This window comes from Eulemur rufifrons, chromosome 6 (assembly GCF_041146395.1).
Source record: "Eulemur rufifrons isolate Redbay chromosome 6, OSU_ERuf_1, whole genome shotgun sequence".
Taxonomy (NCBI): Eukaryota; Metazoa; Chordata; class Mammalia; order Primates; family Lemuridae; genus Eulemur; species Eulemur rufifrons.
In genome coordinates this window covers 21,012,054-21,025,071 of record NC_090988.1, presented here as the reverse complement: position 1 = coordinate 21,025,071, position 13,018 = coordinate 21,012,054, and the positions used below count along the sequence as shown (strand labels likewise).

Genomic DNA, 13,018 nt, shown 5'->3' with positions numbered 1-13,018 from the left:
TCTGCCACTTCTCTACTGAAGGCCACCACTGTTTCCCCCCTGGACAGCTACAACAGCCTCCCACACCTCAGTTCTCCTTATTCACTCTCACTCTGCCTTAATACAGCAGTCGCTAAACACGGATCTGAAACACCTATTCGGTAAATATATTTACAACCATAGAAGATTTTGTTTTGGTTTTAGTTCTGACCTCAGAGTGTCTAAATCCAAAGCACGATAATGCCAAAGGAAAAACTCCCCAGTTTTATATATCTGTTTTAGTTTTTTGAAAGCTGTGTTTCTCACATTTCAGTTTAATCAATTACAAGTTATTTCCAGATGACATAGTTGTCTCATAAAAATATCATACCTGAATAACAGCACTAAACCAACATGTATTGCCAACATTCTTCAGCCCAACTGGCCAACCATCAACTCTCCTCCAGTCACTGGGATTGGGATTTTCTCCCCAGACTTCACAGCGTTTTCTCTTTGAGCGCTTAGTTTCTGCAGAGGTTGCCTCATGCATCCTATATTGTGCCAACATACATCAAAAAAGAAAATAGTTAAAAAACAATATGCTCTACGGGGGATGATGGTAACCTTTCATAGGTAATTCAAAATGCCAGAAAAACTATTTAGTGGGTAATTACTTGCTATATAGCAATTATAAGATTATAATGCAAATGAAAAGCAAGGTTTAAAATATAAATCTTAATCCTTCCATAACAGAGATTATTACTATTAAGGTCCATGATGGAACGAGTTGAGACTCAAGACTATTTAAGGCGACCACAGTAAAAGTTTCAGATCTCAACAACAGCACCCCAACACCCTGCCACTGAAAGGGGCAGGAGAGACACTGTGCTAAATAAAGATAGGAGCCTCCAAATTACCAAGCACACAAAACGTGGCCCTGTGTTTCCCTGAAGAAACAACTTGGCAGTGTGAGGGAATAAATATGCCCAGAAACTGACAGGCCACCATTGGAACAGGATGTTTGTGAACAATACCAGACAATCACCAAATTAGTGCCAATTCAAAAAATATAACCGTGGTCACTTCTGAGACAGGGTAGTTGAGTGATAACTTTCATTTAAAAATGCCCAACAGCTTAAGCCTCAAACTTGTGAAAGGAATATACATTTATCAGATACCCGGACTAGGCTGGTTTTTTTTCCCTCTTAACAGTCGTGAACTATAAAACCTTACAGACTTCTACTCAAACATTCAGGCTGTAATAAGACCCCTTTATATTCGGCTTTGTCAAAAGCACATCAAAGAGTAAGTAAGCTAATGTGAATTCAAAGTTTCTTTTAAAAGAAATTTCCTTCAGGTGCCATTAAAGGAGCCCAGTAGAATTATTGCTGAGTGGCATTCACAGAGCTATTGCCTTTGACCTACACACAAATGTGGGGAGCAAAGATCATAAATTAAATCAATAACCTGTTAAGATCTCTTCCATCAGCTTGAATTTGGGGGGACTCCAGTAGACTTAGAGCAATGGCAGCCTGAAGATCATCTTTGTTATCATGAGTAAGGTCTATCACTTCTGCAAAATAAATAGAAATTTCATTAGTCTACATGCAGAAAACAATGTCTTTCTGTCTGTAGTGTAAGAAAAAAGGTAAAGATGTACTCCCTAGCTCTCACTACAATCGCTCATCCCTGTAACAATAATTTTATTACTCTATGCTAGAGTCAAATGAGTAATTTACAGCCACATTGTAACCTTTGACTGGGCAATAGTACAGAAATAACAAGTTGCTAAAATGCATGACTCAAATACCCTCTTCTGTGCTGGGCACAATTATTCATGCCTGTGAGCCATCCCAGCACTCTGGGAGGTGGAGGCAGGAGGATCACTTGAGCCCAGAAGCTCAAGACCAGCCTGGGCAACATGGCAAGTGAGACCCCATTTCTACAAAAAATTTAAGAATGAGCCAGGCACGGCAGTACATGCCTGTAGTCCCAGCTACTCAAGAGGTTCAGGCAGGAGGACTGCTTGAGCCCAGGAGTTCAAGGCTACAGCAAGCTATGATAACGTTATTTTACTCCAGTCTGGGTGACAGAGCAAGAATCTGTCTCAAAAACAAAACAGAAACAAATACCCTTTTCTGCAGTCTCACTTCACAAAGTCAAAAGTATATCCCATATCTGTAGGTTAAACAATCTATCATCGTAAAACATCAGCTAAATATTAAACATTCAAGAATAAGTATTTTCAATCTCACACAAATTATTCTAGAGAATACGTACACACTCCTTAAGTCATTTTATGAGGTCAGCACATGTATATCATAAACCAGTCGAGAACAGTAAGAGAAAGGAAAAATGACAAATTCACACATGATCACAGATGAAATATACCTAACAAAATATTAGTAAATATAGAATCTAATAATGTATTAAAAAATTACATATTAAGACCATGTTGAGTTTACTGTAAGAATAAAACATTGAGTTCACATTAGAAAACTGACCAGTAAAATACACTATCTTAACAGTTAAAGGAAAAAATGATTATCTCAATAGATACAGAAAAAGTATCTGATAACATTCAACCTTCTTTCAGGATAAAAACTCTAAGGCAACTAGAAGAGAAAAAATATATATATTCTTAGGCTGAGAAAAACTATCCATGAGAAACCCACAGCAAACTTCATACTTAATGGAGAAATGGTAAATACATTTGCTTTAGAAAAATATTTCTACTATCACTGCTTTTATTCGCTATAGTTCTGAAGTTCTGACCAGGTGCAATAAGAACTTAAAAAACATAAAGATTGGAAATAAGAAGCAAAGCTTCATAATTCACAGATAATCGACCTAAGAGGGAAATCCAAAATTACCTATAGAAAACAGTGAGCCAACATACCACACAATTAATAAGTGGTTACGTAAAAGATCAATATACAAAAGTTAAATGAAGTTCTACACACAACCAACAAAGAACATTTAATTTAAAATGAAAAACACACAGATATTATAAAACTATGGTATCAAGACTACGTGCTGGCCAGGCGTGGTGGCTCACACCTGTAATCCTAGCACTCCAGGAGGCCAAGGCGGGTGGATCATTTGAGCTCAGGAGTTGAAGACCAGCCTGAGCAAGAGCAAGACCCCATCTCTACTAAAAATAGAAAGAAATTATCTGGACAACTAAAAATATATAGAAAAAATTAGCCGGGCAGGGTGGCGAATGCCTGTAGTCCCAGCTACTCAGGAGGCTGAGGCAGAAGGATTGCTCGAGCCCTGGAGTTTGAGGTTGCTACGAGTTAGGCGGATGCCATGGCACTCTAGCCACAACACTCTAGCCCTGGCAACACAGAGCATGGCACCATAGTCTGGGCAACAGAGTGAGACTCTGTCTCCAAAAAAAAACTCCTGCAACGGAATTATAGACAAATAGCCCAATTTAAAAAATGGGAAAAGAATCCCAATAGACATTTCTCCAAAGAAGATACTATATAATGACCAATAAGCACACAAAAAGATGCTCCACATTATTAGCCATCAGACAAGTACAAACCAAAACCACCATCACACTCGCTAGGATCGCTATTATCCAAAAACAAAAACGAAACACCAACCAAGCCAGGCACAGTGGTACATGCCTGTAATCTCAGCTATTCAGGAGGCTGAGGCAGGAAGATCTCTTGAGTCCAGGAGTTAAAAACCAGTCTGAGCAATACAGTGAGACCCCATATCAAAATAAATAATAAGCCAACTAGCTAACCAACCAACCAAAAAAAACAAAACAAAAACAAATATTAGAGAGGTTGTGGAGAAACTGGAACCTTTGTGCACTGCTGATAGGAATGTAAAATGGTGCAGCTGCTTTGGCAGTTCTTCAAATAGTTAAACATATCCATAAGTATGTACAATTATTATGTGTCAATTAAAAACAAAATAAAACCTATTTTAAAAAGTCAAACATAGAAAACTTCATGACACTGGACTTGGCAATGATTTCTTAGACATTGTTTCTTGACACAAAAAGCAAAGGCGCCTGTAAGGAATAAAAAATAAATTTAACAAAAAACACAGGCAACAAAAGCAAAAATTGACCTATGGGACTAAATTAAGCTTTTATGAATAAAAGGACACAATCAACAGAGTAAAGAGACATCTGTAAAATGGGAAGAAAATATATCCCCAATCACATATCTGATGAGAGGTTAATAATCAGAATATATAAAGAACTCTTAGAACTCAACAACAAAAAAACAAATAATTCAAAGATGGGCAAAGGGCGTGAAACACGTTTCTCCAATGATGATGTACAAATGGTCAACAAGCATACCAAAAGATGCTCGGCATAAACTAATCATCACAGAAATGCAAATCAAAACCACAATGTGATATCACCTTGCACCCAAAAGGATAGCTATCAAAATAAACAAAAAAAAAAAAACAGTTGGCAAGGATGTGGAGAAACTGGAACCCCTGTACACTGTTGGAATTTTTAAATGGTGCAACTGCTACCGAAAACAGTATAGAGGTTCCTCAAAAAATTAAAAATAGATCGTATGATCCAGCAATCCCCATTTCTGGGTAAGTCACGCTAGAAAGTAAGTCCATGTTCATAGCAGCACTATTTACAATAGTCAAGCAATCCAAATGTCTGCTAATAAATGCACAGGGATAAACAAAACGTGGTATATCCACACAATGGAGTATTACTCAGTTTTAATAAGGAAGGAAATTCTCAGACATGCTACAACATGGATAAACTCTGAAGACATTATGCTAAGTGAAATAAGACAGTTGCAAAAGGATAAACTATTTCTAATTATAGAGGTTCCTAGAAATTCAGAGATAAAAAGTAGAATGGTAGTCGCTAGGGGGAGGGAAGAGTAGAGATTACTGTTTAATGTGTACAGAGTTTCAGTTTTCCAAGATGAAAAAGTTCTAGAGATGGATGATGGTGACTATTGTACAACAAAATGAATATATTTAATACTACTGAACTGTACATTTAAAAATAGGTAAGATGGTAAATTTTAAAAATAGTTAAGATGGCAAATTTTATGTTTTGTGTAATTTACCATGATAAAAAAAAAATTGGAAAAAGAACAAAGGAAATCCTGTCACATGCTACAATATGGATGAAACTTGAAGACATTACGTTAAACGAAATCAGCCAGTCACAAACTGTATAATTTCACCTATATGAAGTATTGAAAGTAGTCAAACTCATAGAAACAGGCTGGGCACAGTGGCTCACGCCTGTAATCCTAGCACTCTAGGAGGCTGAGGTCGGAGGACTGCTTGAAGGTTAGGAGTTTGAGACCAGCCTGAGCAAGAGTGAGACACCGTCTCTACAGAAAATAGAAAAATTAGCTGGGTGTGGTGGTGCACGCCTGTAGCCCCAGCTACTTGGGAGGCTGAGGCAGGAGGATCACTTGAGCCCAGGAGTCTGAGGTTGCTGTGAGCTAGGCTTATGCCACAGCACTCTAGCCTGAGCAACCAGAGGGAGACTCTGTCTCAAAAAAAAAAAAAAAAAAAAAAGAAAGAAAGAATTAAAAAAAAAAAAAATTAATGGGGTGAGATTAAAGGAAAAAGAAAGGGGAAAGTCAGGGGCCTCATCTCAGCAGGTGATCAAAATCTAAATGGTTATTAAGAAATGGGATGAATAAAAGACATTGGTGGGACACCGATTAAAGTCTTTAGTACAGCACGACCAAAGGTTGGTGGACCAAAGGGAGCTCCTGCTGGTTCCCCAAATTAAGGGCTTCAAACAAGTTTGCTGCATTTACCCCAGTTTGCAGAAATTTTAAAAGCTGAAAGGCAGAGATTACAATGAGAACGGTGACCAGCAATTTCATGGGGCAATACTGAGGCAGGCTAATCAAGATAAAGATTGACAAAAAGAGAGTCCAAAGAGTCCCTTGGCTCTACCCCTTGCTGAGGACCCAAAGCCTTATGTATACAAGTGGTAAGAGGATCAGGGGGCAGAGAAGAAATTTTTCTGGGGCTCTTGACACAGGAGCCCGATGCACTGTGATTTCAAAATCTACTGATAAAGTCCTAATGGAGGCTACAGTCAGGAAGGTAAAGGTTGATGGAATTAAGGTAAAATTTTATAGAACTGGTAGATTTGAACTTGCTTCATGCAAACTGATCTCAATCGCATTTCTTTTACCTGACTGTATTATGGGGACAGACATTGCACCTGCCTGGGGAATGTTCCCCCATCTGCGACTGTAAAATAGAAGGCATGTAAATCCACCCTTCAGGTAGTATTAACTGAACATGCTAAATGGGAACCAGGAAGATTCCACCAGCCTACATGGTGTAGAACAGAAGCTGTAGTGCAGGTAGGGACAAATTCTCCACTTGATAAGCCCTTTGTGGAGTGTTTACGAAGGGCTTATGGCAGAAGCCTGTGAGGGCCTCCCAGGGATGACTACTGGGACTTTGGACTAAAGAATTTCCACTTGAGGGGCATTTATTACCTTGTTATCAGACATGAATTGAAGTTACCCCTATGAATGAGGACATAAAATGATCTTGAAACCTGAAATACCCATGCTGTCTTGGGTCGTGTCTCAATGGGGACAGCAGTACCCAGGTGAGTTCCATAATAAAATGGAAATGGTTTATACGGAATCACGATACCTGGGGAACACAAGGAGGGAGCCTCTTTACCCCTAGGACTGACTCTGGAACTGTGTGAGGAGCTGCTGGATTCTACTGCCACTTACACAGCACCTTAATAAACAGCTCTGGACTGATGAAGAGCTGCTTGGTTTATGGATGGCAGTTCCAAGATGAACAGACAACATCCTATTTGGAAGGATGTCACTCTGATCGAGGAAGGTAAAACCAAATCAACTTGGTGAGCTGAACTGCATGCCGTTTTCCTAGCAGTGATGGAAGAATTACTGACTCATGAGCAGTGGCCCATGGCCTGGCCACATACACGGTCAGGCAGGAGAGCAACTAAGACCTGACCTATTGAAGGGTTGCCCTACAGGGCACGGCCTTATGGAAATGTGAGGGGTACATTAAAGTAGAAGATGTCATGCCCACCAGAACTCCCTTAAATAAGTGGAAATGGGGGCACTGCAGCAATGCAAAGACAGGCTGAATCTAGACACATTCCTTTTGCACCCTACTCAGGCACAAAATGCCAATAAGAACTGTTCTGTCAGCAAAAGAGACAGCAGATGGCTATGTGGCAGATTCCCTGGAGGGAAGGCTCTGAGCATAGCTGGCAAGTGAACTGATGCTGGTAGCCCTGGGGGGCTACAAACAGGTCCTGACAGGTATAGAGGCTGACTCTAAACTGCACTTCCCTTACCTCAGAAGATGCAAATGTGCAGAGTGCTACAGGAAAACCACAACAGAACCATTTAAAAATTTCCACCTTCCTGGCCCTTTGACTCTCCTTTCATCATTCTTTTGTTAATTAACTTAATGTTTTCATTGGCATCTGTTAAGACCTATGAGGGGAAGCTGAAAGAGCATTTTATATGAAAAGAATGGGTATCGATTTTCCAATTTAAAATTAATATAATAAATTTGAGAGCAATGATTACTCTCAAACACTGTTAGTGGGAGTATTAACAGGTAAAAAATCGTTTTGGAAAATACTGTCATTATCTGTAAGGTTGGAGATGAACATATCATAATATCTACCAACTAAATAGCTAGGTATATACACTAAAGAAACTTGCACACATGCACAAGAAACATGAATCCATGAATACTACATACCAGTGTAAATGAATGAACTACAGTTTTTTTGTTTTTTTTTTTTTTTAGAAAGAGTCTCACTCTGTTGCCCAGGCTAGAGTGCCGTGGCATCAGCCTAGCTCACAGCAACCTCAAACTCCTGGGCTCAAGCAATCCTCCTGCCTCAGCCTCCCAAGTAGCTGGGACTACAGGCATGTGCCACCATGCCCAGCTAATTTTTTACATATATATTTTTAGTTGTCTGGTTAATTTCTTTCTATTTTTTTAGTAGAGACGGGGTCTCACTCTTGCTCAGCCTGGTCTCCAACTCCTGAGCTCAAACGATCCGCCAGCCTCCCAGAGTGCTAGGATTATAGGTGAGAGCCACCACGCCCGGCCTGAACTACAGTTATAACCTACAACATGTATGAGTCTCAAAAAGAACAACGTTAACTGGAAAAAGTTGCAAAGTGTACCAAAAGACACATATAAGAATATTCACAGCAGCAATATTCAATATAGCTCAAAACTGCAAATAGCCCAAATGTCCATTAATACTATCTGACCAGCCAATGGTTCCCTCCTCCTGGAAGCCTCCTTGGTTTCCAAAGCTCCACTCTCCTGGTCTTCCTTGGACATTCTCACCTCCCCAGACCTCTCAACACTGAGAGTATCTAGTGCTTAGTCACTGAACTGTTTCTCTTTCCTACACCCAACCCCTTGGAAGGCAGCTATGCTCACCACTATACCACCAATGCACTTCACCCACTCCCTTGGAAAGCCATCAGTCCCACAGCTCTACATACCATTTATAGGCTACAGCTCCAAGTTTATCTATCTCCAGCCTGGATTTCTCCCTGAACTGTGCGCCTGGGTCTACGTTTTTGACATCTCCACCTGGATCCTTTACCTTAAAAATACTATATACAGCCAGAATGCAAGCACTTCTCACCCCTCCCCCACTGCATCCTGGTCCAAGCCACCTTCACCTGCAATGGCCCCTTGACTGGTCCTGGGCTCTCTGATCTGACCCATGCTCTTCACACCCTCCTCCCATATTCTGTTCTCACACAGCAGGCAGAATGATATCTAGAAAATGGTAACCAGCTTACATCTTTTCATTGCTCCAAACTCTCCAAAGGCCATCCATCTAACTCAGAGCAAAAGCCAGCACTTACGAAGGCTCTGCATGATCTGCCTCCTGCTTCCTTCACAGCCCCATCCCTTACTGCCCTCCTCACTCATTAAGCCTCAGCTCTGGCCTCCTTGCAACTCCTTGGGCAAGCCAAGGCGCACCCCATCTCAGGGCCTTGCATGACTTATTCTCTCACTTCCCTTGCACCTTCTTAAAAGTCCATCCTATTCAAAACCCAGTTCCCAGCATGCCTTTTTCATTTCTTTCATTCTGCCCTTTTATTTTTCTCCATGGTATTCAGCACATTCTAATATGCTATATAATTTATTTATGTACTTCTCTCCCCCCGAATAAAAAATAAGTTACATGAAGGCAGGGATTCACTAGTACTTGGCACATGGCTGGTGCTTGTTAAATAGGTACTAAATAATTAGTGAATGAATGAATAAATAAATGAAACCATTGAAGTGCTTGGAATTGTGCCTAGAACATAGCAATGACTCAATAATTAGCTATTATTATCATTATTATTATTTCCTAAGGGTTGATGTGATTGACAGGGAACTCACATATACTCATTTTTCATTTTCTGCTGCTAGTTCAAAGAAGGACCAAGATAGGATATGCTATACCTACTTGCTAATACTTCCTTGTTGGCAGCACTCCCCTCTACTTCAGATGGTTCTGTAGCAACAGTGTCTTGACTGGGCTCCTTAACTGTCTCATCAGTGAGAAGGCTGACTGCCTGTCTTATGTCACCATTACTGGCCTAAGGAGAGAAAAACAATAGAAATTTCAAAAGTAAAGCATCACAGAATTTAGAATAAGTAGTGAGTTACTGTTTTGGTTATAACTCCTTACTACCCTAGTGAGACACTGAGTAGTGTAGGCATAATTCTAGGGTAGAAGATTGAAAAAAGAGAGCATGGTGGACATGCCATGAAGCGTCCATCAAACACCCAGTTACAGGAAGGAGCTGTCATCTGATTTCCCACTACAAACAAACAAAAAGGAAACCCCAAGGGGAATTTGTGCTCATTGTTTCAGATACTACTGCTCCTGATTTCACAGAATAGTTAAGGTATTATGTGTCAAAAAAGGAGCCTGGCATCAACAGAGAGATTCTAAATGAAGTCAGCCTCTACAATAACAGTGTTAAGCAGTTACCTATTTTTTCAGTGGTGACCATACTTGTTTTTAACTTTTTATTAGGAAACATTTCCAATGTATACAACAGGAAAGTGAATAAATGAGCTCCATGTATCCATCACTAAGCTTCAACAATTATCAAGTTATGGCCATTCTTGTCCTATCTGTAACACCTACCCTCTCCCCCAAATATTTTAAGGCAAATCCTAAGCATCTTAAATCACTGGTCAGCATTTCAGAATGTATCGTTTTTTAAATATAACCCACAATGCTATTATCACAGCTTAAGAGTAACAATAGTTTTTTAATAACCAATTCAAACTTCCCTGACTCAAATATTGTTTAGTTTGTCAATCTGAACCAGATCCATAAGATCTATACAACGCAACTGGTTGATATGTTTCTTAAATTTTTTTGATCCTGTAGGGTTTCCCCCACCAAGAGCCTCTCGTATCCCCTTTAATTTACATGTTGAAGATACTGGGTCATTTGACCTATAGAGCTTCTATCCCTCCATGCACTCTGGCATAAAAATAACTAGAACTCACATAACTATGCTATGGACAACTGTTTTAAAGCCTAAAGACTAATCAGGGTCTGGAAACCCACCTTCAGAGCTTCATGAAGAAAGGAAGGGTCCTGAATGCCTGTGATTTCTCTCAGTTGATTTAACAGCATTTGGCAGCTCTGTATTTGCAAAACAAAAAAACCACGGATATGTCAGTCAGAAAGAAACCCTGGGTGCATTTAAAGAATAAGTAAAAGCATCTTGGATAAACAGGCCTGAGACTTGCATTTTTTCCTCTAAAGAACCAGCAAGCTCCCAGTAACAAGGCACTGACTGTCAGACATATTCTGAAATGCCAAATCTATTACTCTTTTAAAAGTTTAATCATGGAAAATACTTTTAGCACTTTTGAAAGAAATGTGAGTGGACAGTAAAACTACAAACATATAAAACATTTAAATGTAATATTCTAGCCTTAATGGATGCTTAAAGTGCCTCAGGTTTTTCTTTCAGTAAGCAGTGCATAAGTAGGTCATAGAAGGAGTCCAGGGAATTTGCATAGATGTGAAGATGTGCTATTTTAAGCCTCACTGCACATGCCATTTGCGTGTGTCATTTTTCACTGACAGTAAGTTTCCAATCATGTAATTAACCAATGATACCACCACCATCATATTTAAAACTCTGGTTTGGATTACTTAAAAAGAAGTATGGCTAAAGCTAGAATTTTCTGATTATTAAATAAAATATATAATTCCAGAGGGAATAAACTATGGAATGTTTTCTCTTCATTAATCTGAATCATGGAAAAACCTAACCTTATTAACTTCCAGCTACCATAACATCAGTTTATAACCCCTTTTCAAACTTAATGCCTTCACCCTACCATTTTAGCCTGGTTTGCACAAAGACAAAAGTTAACACAAAAAAACACCAATTTACACGTACAGCTCAATTTAAACAACTGGCTGGCCCAACTTGAGACACAATGATCTTTTGGATCGATACTGAAAACAAAATAGTTCAAAATTAATTCAGTGAGAAGAAATCTAATTTACACCATTCCTCAGGTTATGCTAGAATTAAGTCCCAATTCAATACTTGTTACTTCACCATCAACCATCCTTCAGTTGGTAATATGTCTCAAAGAGAGACTGTCCGCATTTACTGCCAGCTGTAACAGAAACAGTATCCTATGTTCTTCAACAGCTGAGGGCCCTATGCAACACTTAAGGGTATGACACAACTAGAAATAACTAACTGAAACATCCCTCTAAAGTCCTCCAAAAAGCATCAACAGTCTTTCTGTTCTAGTCACAGGCTATAGTCATAGGCTAGAAATGGAACCCGAACCTGCTGAGACCAGCAGTCTTTGAGGCTATGAGTCCCGTCAAAGCCAGCCACTGCCTGCGCACTGAGTGATAATCAGACTAAAAAGTATCCAGATTTAGCCATGGCAAAAGCTGAAAACACAAATGTGATTTTCAGGAAAACGTAGTATCATAAATTTTTTCCCAAACTAATTCTAATTCCATTTCATTTTACTACATAAAAGTGTATGAATCTGTGTATCTCAATTACACAGTTTTTTAAAAGACCAACGTCAATATACCCCAAAAGGGTGGAATTGGAAGGCAGAATGAGTAGCATATTAATATCAAACTGGAACCAAGAAGGTAACAGTGGGATAATCACATCTTCATTGGAATTACTCTATATACCAATTAACACCTATGATTCACGAAAAATAATCCCAACAAAAATTAACAGCTAACATCCACTGCTTACTTTTAGCCAGGTACTGCTCTAAACACTTAGCATATATTAACTAAACTCATTGAACCCTCATGACAGCCTGTGAGATAGGTACTATGCTCATCTGACAGAAAGCTGAGGCACAGAGAGCTTAAGTAACTTGTACAAGGTTATTGCTAATAAGGGGTGGAGCTGGAATTTGAACCCAGCCTGATGGACTCCAGAGCCTGAAATCTCTACCATACTGTGTCTGAGAAGACAAAGAAATAGAATGCAGAACAATGCAAATATTTTATTCTTGTATTTTTTACCTTGACGTTTGCACAAGTTTCCTATTTTTTTTTAATTTTGCCTGTTTTTAAGTAATCACAAGTTTGATTTAGTGCATCTTTTCTAAAGCTATTTTCAGAATTAGAGAAGTAAATACTGTATTTACTAAATCTAAGGTGCCATCAGTTATAAACAGAAAAACTGCTGCCACTTAAACTATGACATAATAAATCAATCACACCAGCTTCTTAGAGCTCTGAACTTTTTCATTCATACTGAAGAATACAGCAACTTCCCCCGCTTCCAGGTGCACTGCCTGGCATGTGACAGGCAATTCTTTTGCATGCCTCTCAGTAACAAAACTTAACATAGCTTAATACATCTATGGTATCTTCCTTTCTAGGTCGCATAAAGCACTTGATTGTAGCTTTGCAAGAAAATTTAAAACTGCAATCATTCCTCCAAAAATAAATATTTTGCTTCATATAAAATCAAATGTGGCCAGGTAAGGTGGCCCACGGCTGTAATCCTAGCACTAT

The 13,018-nt window shown here is 39.2% G+C and overlaps 1 protein-coding gene across 2 annotated transcripts in view; it reads right to left on the bottom strand.

Annotated features, from left to right (window-relative positions):
* The window catches only part of USP28 (ubiquitin specific peptidase 28), a 60,186-nt gene that overhangs the window by 33,024 nt on the left and 14,144 nt on the right, over positions 1–13,018 (bottom strand). The window contains exons 2-5 of one of the 2 annotated variants that reach the window (XM_069468899.1): positions 10,556–10,633; positions 9,434–9,566; positions 1,426–1,531; positions 350–509 (exon numbers count right to left, since the gene is read on the bottom strand). In XM_069468899.1, the coding sequence (XP_069325000.1) occupies positions 350–509; positions 1,426–1,531; positions 9,434–9,566; positions 10,556–10,633 (477 nt within the window). The remainder of the gene's footprint in view (positions 1–349; positions 510–1,425; positions 1,532–9,433; positions 9,567–10,555; positions 10,634–13,018) is intronic. The other variant, XM_069468901.1, reaches the window with a different exon arrangement.